At 47.7% G+C, this 12,352-nt stretch overlaps 1 protein-coding gene across 34 annotated transcripts in view; it reads right to left on the bottom strand.

Annotated features, from left to right (window-relative positions):
* USP4 (ubiquitin specific peptidase 4) overlaps positions 1-12,352 on the bottom strand; it is a 40,223-nt gene that overhangs the window by 699 nt on the left and 27,172 nt on the right. For 4 of the 34 annotated variants that reach the window (XR_014064172.1, XR_014064176.1, XR_014064159.1 and 1 more), the window contains 8 exons: positions 10,356-10,551; positions 9,607-9,699; positions 6,368-6,595; positions 4,800-4,870; positions 4,428-4,546; positions 3,951-4,100; positions 2,802-2,905; positions 296-384 (listed from right to left, as the gene is read on the bottom strand). Coding sequence is in view for 7 of the 34 variants with exons in the window: in XM_081525506.1 (XP_081381632.1) it covers positions 296-384; positions 2,802-2,905; positions 3,951-4,100; positions 4,428-4,546; positions 4,800-4,870; positions 6,368-6,595; positions 9,611-9,699; positions 10,360-10,551 (1,042 nt within the window). In the remaining 27 variants the exon portion in view is untranslated. Of the gene's footprint in view, positions 1-295; positions 385-2,801; positions 2,906-3,950; positions 4,150-4,382; positions 4,547-4,799; positions 4,871-6,367; positions 6,596-9,606; positions 9,700-10,355; positions 10,552-11,037; positions 11,271-12,352 lie in introns of those variants that run through there. The other 30 variants (XR_014064171.1, XR_014064175.1, XR_014064158.1 and 27 more) reach the window with 12 other exon arrangements.

Raw genomic sequence — 12,352 nt, 5'->3', positions numbered from 1 at the left:
CTTGCCCTGTGCATCCAACACGCTGAAGTGATGGTGAAGACCGTTCCACCTGAGGCTGGCTCATGCTGACCGTGCCCAGGGAGTGGGGAAAAGTAGCAGCCCTGTGACAGACTCAGGAGAGTCAAGCGTCTCATTTAGGAAGGGTCCCAGAAGGAATGGTAGTCAATTCTTTCTCTACCGCACTTAGCTCCCACTGTCCCCGCAGGATGACTCAATAACCAACTAGCCTGGGAGACTCTTCCCAGCTCTAATCCCTAAAGGTAAGAGTGGGAACCAGGTATGAGGGCCTACTCACCACTATCTGATCCTCACAGGCCAGGGATACATTGCTATCATCAAAGTAATACCACTTCCCGTTCAGTTTGTTCTTTGCGTATGCAGTGTCTGCCAAAGCAAGAGAATATGCTAGTTGGTCATCAAGAGAGGGGATCTGGCTTGCTCAGTAGGCTGGCACTCAACAACTCCAAAACATGACACATATCAAGAGTCTGAAATTAAAGGTAATTTATAGCTTGTGTCCTACCAGCCGAAAGAGAACTCATCCTTAAAAGAAAAAAAAGATCTTCCCTTCTCAAAACGCACTGAAAGGGTAAAAATGAGCTGCTGGGGACTAAGGCTTTAAACTGTAGTTTTGGGGAAAACAGCTATGAGCAATAATTCAGAGTTGGGGGACCCATAAAAGGAGCTGATACTTTTTAAGATTTAAGCAAAACAATAGTTGTTAAAAACATGCCAAGTCAAACACCCCCACTGTATCCAGGAATGGCTGGCTATTATTGTCTCTCACTGCCTCTGGAGCCTGTGGGGTAATCCCAGTGAGAGACACGCTGGGGGCTTGGGTTGGCAGAATTGGCATGTGAACAAGAAAGCTTAAATTTATCTGTCTTTGAAACTCTTGAGTCAAGACTCTGTGGCTCAGTAACAATTCCTCACACTGGTCCAAGCATTTTCCAGAGTGAACACTTTCTGTTTTGATTTTACACTTTCCGAGCAGGATGTGTTTACAACAACAGTCCCAGCAGTGATACCCGATTCCTGCTCCACTCAGACTCTCAGAAATGACTGAATCTGATGGAGATCTGGTTTCTGGTCTTGACCTGCTGTGTGGCTCTGGCAAGCTGTTTAACCATTCTTCACTGCAGTGCTTACTGCACCAAGCGGTGGTGAAGGACGAAGGACAAAGTGACAGAGAAAGTGCCAAGGGCCTGTCCCTGCTGTCCATGACTGACAGAACAGTAACAATGATGGCTCTCAATCATGGTGTTCCAACTGTGGACCCAATGCGGGTCTGCACACAACCAGCCTAAGGAAACTGAAGCATATGGAAGCTATATAACCTGCCCAAGCAGTACGTTTGTATGCTAAAAGAGTTAAAAATAAATACATGTGTCCAGTATGCATGAATACAACAGATATCAAAATTAGTTTGCAGAGAAAAAAAAAGTTAGAGAAGAGTAAGTGCTATAGATGTGGTATGATCACAGGTATTGCAAATAACCACTCTAGAAGAGTCCCAATTTTCAGGCAGGCACAATTTTTCTTTCCCATCCGTTCCTACAGCTAGTTGGTAGTTCTGTGACCAAGTTATAGCCAATGAGACGTATATAGAGGAGTTGAGGGGGATTTCTCGGAAGTCTGCTTAAAAGGGAAGGTCATGCCCTTTTTTCCCCTTCTTCCGATGGCTTGGAATATAGACCTTAGGGCTGGAGAATGAGCAGCCATCCAAAGGCAGGAGGTGACAGGGTAAGAATAGAGAGGCAGGAGCACAGACTTGGGCCAACAGAAAAAGCTTACCAGTACAGAAGAGAAGACTGGGGTTTGGGGCAGTTCATAATTCACTGTGAGGGTAAATGGAACTGACACCTCCCACGGTGTCATCTCTTGGGGTCCTGACACTCGGTGTAGTGGCAGTTGTCATGGTGGAGATGCAACAGAGGAGACATGAGGAGACCCAGCTCCCCACTTCAACATCACTAACAACTTTCCATAAGCAAGTAACAAAATAGACTAGTAAAAGTATAAATGTAAAAGTAAACCTACACATTACAGAAATTTCAGAAAATTAAGTAGAACAAAATAAAAAAAAAAGTAAAATGAACATTTTGGTCTCTTTCTAAGTTGTCCCCTCTCCTATCACAGTTTGTCTTTTGTTTCAATGTACACAGTTGTGATACTACTTTCTATAATGATGCAATTTTGTGTAGCTGTTTTCCCTGAACACATCATGGGTATTAATAATTTTATTTTACAATGGCTGTGTGCTCTTCCATCAAGCAGATGGACAGTAGTGCCAGTTGGTTATCACCAATGCTGTTACTAATTTTCCAGTAGTGAAGTGAAGTCACTCAGTTGTGTCCGATTCTTTGCGACCCCATGGACTGTAGCCCACCAGGCTCCTCCATCCATGGAATTTTCTAGGCAAGAGTACTGGAGTGGGTTGTCATTTCCTTCTCCAGGGGATCTTCCCGACCCAGGGATCGAACCCAGGTCTCCCACATTGTGGGCAGACACTTTACCGTCTGAGCCACCAGTATAAATAGGTAAAGATATTTGTACATGAAGCTTTTCCCCAAAGTCAAGTAATTTCAGTAGGATAGATTTACTGGAAGTGGATTATTGGATTAAAGGATATGAACCGCCACCCTACCAAAACAACTGAGGGGCAGCATGCAACTAGAGGCCTGCAAAGCTGTGTAAGTTGAGTCCTTAGGGCAGTGGCTGGCACACTGGGAAAGGCTGGTGACAGGTGAGTAGCCAAGGGCGTTTCAACATCTCAGAAGGAAGCAGATGCCAGTACTCACAGTGGCCAACCCCCATGGCTCCATAGTGATTGGACACAGCAATGAGGTCGTACACATACGGCCTTGCTGACGGGTCACAGACAAACTCCGACATGTTCAGACCTCTAAGCACAGAAAACAAAAAGAACCCTTCAATACCTTAAACTGAGAGAAGTTGGTGCAATCTAGCTACCCCTTTCATGCAACTGGCTAGAACACAGGAGGCCCTCAGAGACTAACTGCAGAAGGAACGGATGAAGAGTCCAGACAGAAGGCACCCTGGGGTCTTGCTCTGACCACTGACATGTTAGTAAGACTGGAGAAGGGAAGCCTCCTGGGGAACTCCAACCTGACAAGATGGCAAAGAAGGGCTCTGGCACAGACATGAGGGCTGTTGCAACTTTGTAGAAATGGCTGTTACTGTCAGAATCACAGTCAGTGCCATAAAAATGTACACTAAATACCAAAACAGGCCCCTCAAGGCATTTTTTCCCTTAATGTTTTATTTCTAAAATTTTAAATATACAGAAAAAAAGAATTTGACAACAAATACCTCTATTTGTTGACCTACTGCCATCTAGGTCCTCCCACTGATATGTCTACACTGCATCGATCTATCTACCTGTACACCTGCCCCTGAAAAAAAGCAGTTTTAAACCTGCATGTTGTGGGGAACTCCTACCTTGTTGACTGACTGTGTCACTTACACTCTACACCCTGGGACCTGAGAGGAACCCAAGTAGACAGCCAGTCCCAGTCCCTACCCCAAGGACAGGACTGCGGTGGATCTGCACCACCACGGGTGGCCCCTGGCAATCCAATTCTCTCCAGCAGATTGCTCTCTGGTTCCCTGTGCCCCTGCATTAATGCGGTGCAGCATGTTCGTGTGCTGTCCTACTGAGTCTGGGCTCCCGGGGACCAAGGACAGGTAAGAAGACCAGGTTAGTCAAGCTGCATAGGGACTCAAGAGGGGACGTGGTTCTATCGGAGAGACTTTTCCCCAGACAGGGAGGGGAAATGAGCCTAAAACCCTAACTGCCCAGAGCCGAGCAACACACACATCTTAATGTAGAAAAGTCTTTGGTGGCAAAACACTCTGCCTATCAGTGCCCAGATGGTCTGCCTGGTTTTTAATTTCCCCCCAAATACCACTGCAGCCCAGGGACACACCTGACTGGGAACTCCACAACTGTATCAAGCTTATCCCTCCAGTATCTATTGTAGGAGAAACGTTTGAGGTGGACCACCAGGATCTTCGGCAAGGACCACAGGTCAAACTTCTTTGTGGCCTGTTGGTGCTTCTTACAGTTGGGACAGTACCTGAAAAAAAACACCTCTGCTGAGTGGGGAGGGAGAGAGCCAGGGCCACCTGGGCACACAAGCATGGAGGCAACCCCGTAACATCCTTTCTTGCAACCATCAGACTGCTTCAGGGCAGGGAGGTCTCTTAAGCCACCTTCCCACAGAGGGTGATGGCCTTCTGAGGCTGGAAAGCACAGTTCACACAGAAACATCTGTGTTTTTCTGTCAGCCATGTACAAAAGTGACAGATCCAAATGCAAAAGGTTTCTGTTACATAGATGCCCCAGCAGATCTCAGAGCCCCAGGGTGCCTGGGTGCCCCTGCCCAGGGTGGGGAGCTGCCTACCAGGGGTCATGTTCCCCAAGGGTCTCCATGGTAGTGAAGAGCTCGATGCAGTCCCTCAGGGCCACTGCCGTCTTCTTTTTCTTCTGAGGTTGCAACATGCTGATGTGCTTCTCGTACGTCTGTGAGGAACAAAGTGCTGAGTTGGCTGAGCAAACAAAACCTTACCAGGCTGAGCCACCACCTCGTGAGCTCTTGTGCCTGGAAGATAATGTACTTTCTGGAGCTGCTGAGCATTTAATAACAGAATCTTTCGGTGCTTTTCATTCTCAATCTAAAAGATAAGCAGTGAAGCCGGCTGTGGAACTGATGAGAAGAGACCTCCCCAGAGAAGAAACCAGCACATGCCCTGACCAACAGCCCCGAGTGACCTACCTCAGATTCCTGCTCGTTGTAGTAACGGCTCCGGGTCTCAGTGTCCCAGTCGATGGCTAGTGTGGACCGAGCTGTAGAGGGGGACCAAAGCGTCACTCACTACTGAAAGGCCAGCAACAGGAGAGGCTCCGCAGGCAACGGGAGGGAGGAGGAGCACGCTCAGGCTGTGTTCTAACTCCTGCTCACCCATCAGCAGCCACAGCTGGGGCCAGCCAACCCGGAACCCCTGGGCCCCAGATCCTTTGGCAAAGACTTCCTCCGCATATGCTCTAAAGGCTGTGGGTACGCTCTAGACTCATAGAACGACACAGAATTCTGAAAGGACACAGGTTGAGATGGAGTACCAGTGACTAGGTTTCTCCTCTCATCTTAAACCACAAGAAAACCTGACAAGACAGATGACACAACTGTTTCAGACACGGAATATTAGGCAGAGCAAGAGTGAGATCCCTAAGAGAAGGCAGAAAATAAAGTGATGCCCACATGGCCCCAGCTTACTGCCTGGAGGCATTTTCTAGGCCATAGCATAGCAGGGGAGGAAGGAGATTTGATTCCTGGGTTGGGAAGATCCACTGGAGAAGGGATAGGCTACCCACTCCAGTATTCTTGGGTTTCCCTAGTGGCTCAGCTGGTAAAGAATCCGCCTGCATTGTGGGAGACCTGGGTTCAATCCCTAGATTGGGAAGATTCCCTAGAGAAGGGAACGGCTACCCACTCCAGTATTCTGGCCTAGAGAATTCCATGGACTGTGTGGAGTTGGACACGACTGAGCAACTTTCACTTCACAATAAAGAGAAGAAACTGCCCAGACAGCATGGAGCTACAGAAAGACTGACAGATATAGACAGCCAAAGCGATATCAATAAAGCTGTTTCAAAAACTCTATTTTTAAGTTTTTCTTTTTTTTTTTTTAAGGGAAGAAAGCAAGGTAGCTAGCTGGAGGACATGTAGCAAATCTCTTCTCCAGTGAAGGAAGTTAAAGACACAAGAGATGCTTTTGCATCTCCCTTCCTGACCCTGGGTAGGCACCTTCAGCATCCACATGCACTTTCAACACACAACACACACTTCATGTGGATGCCCCTTCTTGTCTACAGATCCCAATCACAGGCTCCAGGTAACAGCCTGTGAAATCCATGAGCATCCTCTAGATGGGCCGCATCTCATGAGTATTCTCATGGAACAAAAGAAATCTACATTTATCCTCCTATGTCTGGGGAAACGCTGCCACCTAAGGAGGGTCACGAGAAGTGCTATCACTGGGAGCAAAGGTCCTGAAGGGTGGTGGGACTGAAGGGACAGCATGCTTCATTCTGAAGTCATCAAGGACTGAAGAGAAAAGCCTGACAAGAAGGCCGAGGAAGGGGCAGCAGGAAGGGCTAGAGCCAGGTCCTGTCTCTGAAACAGTCTTTGGGGAGCTGCCAGCCAAGGATCACTCAAGTGTCTGTCCCTGGAGTCACACGATGACACTACAGAAGCCCAATGCAGTGAGTGTTGAGTACAAAGAATTTTCCAATAGCCCCTAAGTCCCCCAAAGCCGAGTTTGCAAAGTCAGAGAAGGTGCTTACAGTTGAGTTTCAGCAGTTTCCCATCAGTGGCAAGGGAATTTATGTCGGCTGTGCCATAGGAGTTCACAAGGCTGAAGGTAAAAAGCCTTCTGGGGCAGGGCCGGCCTTTGCTCTTCTTTTGGGTGGCCTCACCGTGGTCACTTCCTGGCTCATCGTCCCCACTGCCCTCCGTTTCTGAGAGCTGCTCTCTGCCTTCTTCCTGATGCTCCATTTCTTCTTCGTCTTCACCTAGAACACAAATGAGAAAGAAAAAAAAAAACGTGTATGGAATTTGCCACTATTTCAACGCTGAAATTTTTACTTCATGCCTAACTGTGGTGCTTTCTTCCAGGTTCTGTCCTGTGCATGTGAAACTATATCCACTTCTCTGCATTTACAAGGCACTTAAATTCACACGTGACCCTCTTCACAACCTGGTCAGCAGGTAAGAGGGCACTGCTATTCCATGAGGAGGATGCAGGGGCCCAAAGAGGTTCAAGGGATCAGGTGAAGGTACAAAACTGAGTCAGCAATCCTGCCAGTCCTAAATTTGGGCCCCTTACCACTTGGTTACTTTACTGGGCTTCACCTGACATTGTCTGACTCTTCAACTTGATCATTAGGCTAACGGAGAGAAAAGGACCAAATATTTATTTATTTTTTTGGCCACACAGCATGTGGGATCTTAGTTCCCTGACCAGGTATTGAACCTTCGCCCCCTGAAGTGCAAGCACGGAGTCTTAACCACTGGACCACCAAGGAAGTCCCCAAAAGACCAAAATTAAACACATACTCAATACTCAGGAAGACAAGCTGATAAGAAGCAATTTAAGTGCAAGTTTTTAAGCATGATAAAGAACACAAATATTAAGTGAAAATCTTCAGTTCCTCCACAAGGAACCTGCTGACTCTCCTCAACAAGTATTTCCTGAACGTCTTCCAGGTGCAGGTGCCATGACAGGTCCCAGGAACAGAGCACACAGGATCCTCCCCTCCTTTTTTCTCTTTATTCCTTTGGAATTGCCAAGTTTCAGGAGTTTTAAGAGGGGGAATTCCCTGGCGGTTCAGTGATTAGGACCCAGTGTTCTCACTGCTGTGGATTGGGGTTGAATTCCTCATCAGGGAAGTAAGATCCTGCAAGCCAAGTGGCACTAAGTGCACACTCTCCCCCACCAAAAACGAGAGAGACAGAATTAAAAAAAAAAGAGAGAGAGAGAGACAAGAGCTTTAAGAGGCATTGTACAGACATATACTGATGAGTAAATTTCCCAGAGAACTGGCTGGTACATATGGCTACAATGAAAAGATCCATGATCATATTTTTTGCTGTTGGGCAGCCAAAGGGGATAGCTAAGGTATCAGGTACGTCATCTCAACAAAGATGGGGACAACTCCAAAAGGGGATGTAAAAGTAACAGGGGAAGAACAGATTCAAAATAAGAAGTTTATATACTCAGGGAAATAGCAGTAGAAGTGGAAACTGACGAAAGGAGGTGAGATGTATACTGTCCGTAACAATTCACTTTCAAGGACAGTGTGTCTTGGGAGTGTTCATGAGGAAGGAACAGTAGGGCCCAGGATAATCCAGCACAGTTCCCTGTCAGGCCCCAGGAACAGCAGAGCCACGGATGAGGGTGTGACAAGGGTCCCCATGAACAGCACTCTGAAATAGCCAGTGTGCACAAGACTGCCAATCCCAGCTCTCACAGAGATTCCTTCCCTAACCAGCTCACTTCACTCCTGGAGCAGTGGCACTGCCCCGTTTAGACCCAGCCCTGCCAGGGACAATCAGAGACTCAGCAGGGGACAGCCACCATGGACCTAACAAGCAGCCATGACAGTAAAGAAGTCAGAATTATTTCAACATTAAACAGAGTTTGAAGCCTACGCACCAAGACTTACTGCTGGGATTCGAAAGAAGACAGTAATTCTTCCTAATTAGGAGACTTGACAGATGGAATGTCTAAGAAACTAGGCTAAGTGTGCAACAACAGCAAATACTTACATGGTGCTATTATTAACTGAGCATTTAGTATGTGCCAGATACTCTAACCACATTACCTCATTAAATTGTAACTTCAACTCTGTGAAGCTGTTGTCATCATCCCATTTTGCAGATGGATAAACCAAGATTCAAAGGGATAAAGTGACTTCTTGAAGTCCACCCCACACCTCAAGCTGGGAGTCACAGTGCCGCAACTTCCAGAGCACCAAGAACCTACAAGTCACCACAGGTCTGCTAAGAGAATACCACTACCCTCCAACATCTCTGCTTGTAGGACCTCTGCACAAAATACGCTCCTGTTCGTCCCTAGTGGAACGAGAATATGATATTTTGGGCAAGAACAGGAGTACGACTATAATAAACACATAAATCATCAAGACAATTTGGAACATCCTGCCAGGACTGAGTCTATGGTGGTTACTTTTTTAATGTCAATTTCTCACTTTCCAGGACCGTGCATGTCGTGCAGAAATGTGGGCATTTGCAACTGAGAATTTATATATTCAGCTCTTCACAAAGCATAAGAATTGGAGGACATTTCCAGTTTTAAAGGAATAAAGCCACCGAATCAGTCACCTAGGCCCCCAAAAGAAGGATGACAGCCACAATGCAGGTTAGACACAGCTTATTGTTCAGACGTGCTTGTGAGCACAAGGCCACAGGAGGATGGCAGCGAGGGCTCTGGGTTTCCTACAGTATGGTTACCCTACTGCTTATCCAGCTGTGGCTCTTCACTCTCACAGCAGGAGCTGTCCAGAGCTGGCCACCACCCATGGCTTCCTGGGTAGAAAGAAACACCCAAGAGGGCCTGTCTCTGCCTTCTTACAGGCTGGGCAGGACGCCTGGGGCAGTGGCTACAGCTCGGTGACAGGGAAGGGCCAGATAACAGCTCTGCAGACAGAGCCGGGCTGTGGAGGCAGCCAAGTGTGTACTCAGCAATCCCAACAGAGTAGAAGCAGATCCTTGCTCTCCTTCGTGACCATGGGCAAGTCACTCGGTCCTATTAATGCTTATTGTCTCCCTGAGGTGAGACTTAGCCTCACGTCTAAATTCCACGAGGTGTCAAAGGTAGACAATGGGCTCCGGCAGAGCAAAATGGTGCAGACATGGCTTTCAGGTCTGCTCTCTAGACTCAGCCCCCAACACCACCCTCCCCTGCCTGCCCAGAGCCTCCCTCTCCCACGTGTACCACACCTTCAGAAGAGGGAGGTCAGGAGGGGTTTGGTCAGTCACAGCCCCACACTGAGGCAAGCACTAACCTTCACAGCCGCTCCTGGAGCCATTGCAGGCCCCCAACTCCAAGGGTGAGCCGCCTGACTCATCAGGCAGAGGCTGTTTTATATAGCGGCTTGAAAAGAAGAAAGAAATTGTTTGTTAGTCGCAACCGTTTACTATTTTTCTCCTCTCCTCAGCTAGAAGTTGTTCCTGTATATTTGGGAATTATATATTCCTATATATTATATATTCAACTATTCACAAAGCAATTTATGTAAATAAAAGGGCCTTAAAAATCATGGGATGGCTTAACACTTCAAGAAATTGAGAGGACCCCAAGAGATAAGATGTCTAACTACCAGGTCACTGAAGACTCTCAGAAAGTCTGTTCCTAATCTTTGATGACTGTTGCATGGCACCCTCATATAAAAAAATATTTCCCAGTAATGTTAACGATCAGCTTCAGAATGACAGTGGAGTACTTTAGAAATTGAACTTAAATACAAAATACCATCAAAGCACCAGACTTCCTCAAGCCAAGTGACTGACAAGTGTGAAGACATGATTCCAGGGACCAGAGGAGGTTGAGGCGCTCAGTGTCACGGTGCTTCAGCTGTGCCCGATGGCCTGTCCCAGCAGCACTTGCCCCAGCCCTCCCAAGGGTCAGCACGGCTGTATTTCTGAGAGAAGGGAGCACAGCGGGGCCGCACTGGCACTCTGCAGGGGGCAGTCACTGCTACTACTGGAGCTCTCTTATGTTAGCTAAGTAGCAAATGGCATTCCCACCACCAACCTGATACGCTCACAAACCGCCTGGTACAAAGACTCGAGGGTGAGCTTGTGCTTGGGGACAGAAACCAGCAGTGGCTGCCCGTACAGCACTGCCCCGGTAGAAGTGCTCGACGGCCTAGACTTCCTCTCCCTGAAGTACACGGGAAGCGTGACACACTCAGAGCCGTCCGGGGAGGTGCTGCAGACTTCGTACCTATGTCAATCACACGAGAGAGCACCTTTAGTGGCAGGTCCCGGCAAGCAACAGAGACCTGAACTGCAGCTACATGATGGCCAGGACTAGGGTTACTAGGACAGAGCGTTCTTCAGGACAAAAGGTGAATAAGGCATTTCCAAGAGGATGCTAGAGGCTGGGTCAGGAATTTCAAAAGAGGGTCACTGTCAACACAATGTGAACCTATACCACCGAGGACCTGGGGCTAATGTGATCCTCCTTCCCCCAACCATAGCCTTAAAGTCTGTGCTCCTTCAACTGGGACTCAACACAGACGGCAGCTGGCATCCAGACCATCACTTCAGACACAAAGTCACATGGGGGGCCCCAGCCACCAAGTTCATCTTCTGTAACCCACCAAGGAGCTCAACTTTTAGAAAAAGGCATTCTTAGCGCCCTGCCCTTCGATCAAACCAAATACTTTACAAGGACATATACCTAGAATATAAAGCCAAAGACTCTTCATTTCAAATAAGAAAGCAAATTTATAAATCTGTTTGTCATCTTTGTTCAAAATCACTCAAGTAAAAGACTTAGATTTAATTTTTTCAAAAATCAAGATAACCAACGAAACTGCTAAAGACAAACCAATGATTTTGAAAAATGTGTCTTACTTAGCGAATACATGGGATTGAGGAGATTTATAGATGTTTTATCCTGGAACAGATGTTACAACCGAGTGTAGTCTTTCCCTCTTCCTATAGGGGGAGACACAAACTTACTGATTCAATTCTTGAAAACTACAACACACACACACACAACCCTCCCCAGATGGCTGACAAACAGTCCTGACTGCAGCATGTGCAGGAGTTCAAAGAAAAACTCACAAAAACGGCTAAGATGTGCTCTAAGGTAAGAACCCTGGGGTCCAGCATAAAGGTCAAGAATGAAGCCTTGAATTGGGAGGCTGGCTCGGGATCCAGGCCACCTTGCCACTCGCTGGCTGTTGGGACCGCACCTAAACCTCTAAGTCTGTTTATCCAAGGACAATGAGATCTATCACCCACCGTCCAGTGTGGAGGTAGTAACTAAGTAACTCAGTCTCACAGTACCTCACATGCTCATGACGTATTAAGTGCTCCAACTGTGTTTTCATAAGACCATTATCAACTTATCATAACAATTTGCTTTCACAATGACTGGCCCTCAAGCCCTCGGAAAAATCCTCCATAGGTGGTGCGCCAATCTCTCCACAAGGTGATACCCCAGTTCTTCTCAGTTTAGCTATGTTCGGACATTAGTCTCCGGAGTTGAGGGAGACTGTGTTGAGGACATGGGGTCAGAAGCGGACAGTCCCAGCTCTGTGGCCCAGTGCAAGCACTGCCACCCTCCATCTGTAGAGCAAGGGAAGGTAGCTGGGAGCAGGGCAGCAGCCTGTGCTCCTGCGTGAACGGAATCAGAGTCTTGGGTGTGGTTAAGAACGCTTCCTTTTAGACTGACCAGAAGTTACAGGCCCCAAAAACATAAAGGGAAGGAAATGCCTCCCTTGTGGACTACATTCCTCAGCCAAACCCAAAAACCAAAACCAAAACCTCTCTCAGCAGAGGCAAATGTCTGAGTGAGAGGGACTGAGGGATATGGAGCGTGGGTGTGGTGCACACGCAAACTGCTCTGACAAGCGGCTGCTGAGGGCGCGGGCAAGCTTACACTCCACCCCGCCCCACCCGAAAAGGGGACACACACAGTCACATAGAGCAGCCTGGAGGCAAGAGGACTTGGGAGGGGCTGAGGAGATGGGCTGCAGTTGGAGTGCACTGTCCTCAAAGGGATGAGAATATCA

Source organism: Giraffa tippelskirchi, chromosome 9, assembly GCF_054371585.1.
Source record: "Giraffa tippelskirchi isolate mGirTip1 chromosome 9, T2T-mGirTip1v1.2.pri, whole genome shotgun sequence".
In the NCBI taxonomy this organism is placed as follows: domain Eukaryota; kingdom Metazoa; phylum Chordata; class Mammalia; order Artiodactyla; family Giraffidae; genus Giraffa; species Giraffa tippelskirchi.
The sequence above is the reverse complement of the archived record's forward strand: the minus strand, read 5'-3'. Positions and strand labels throughout refer to the sequence as shown.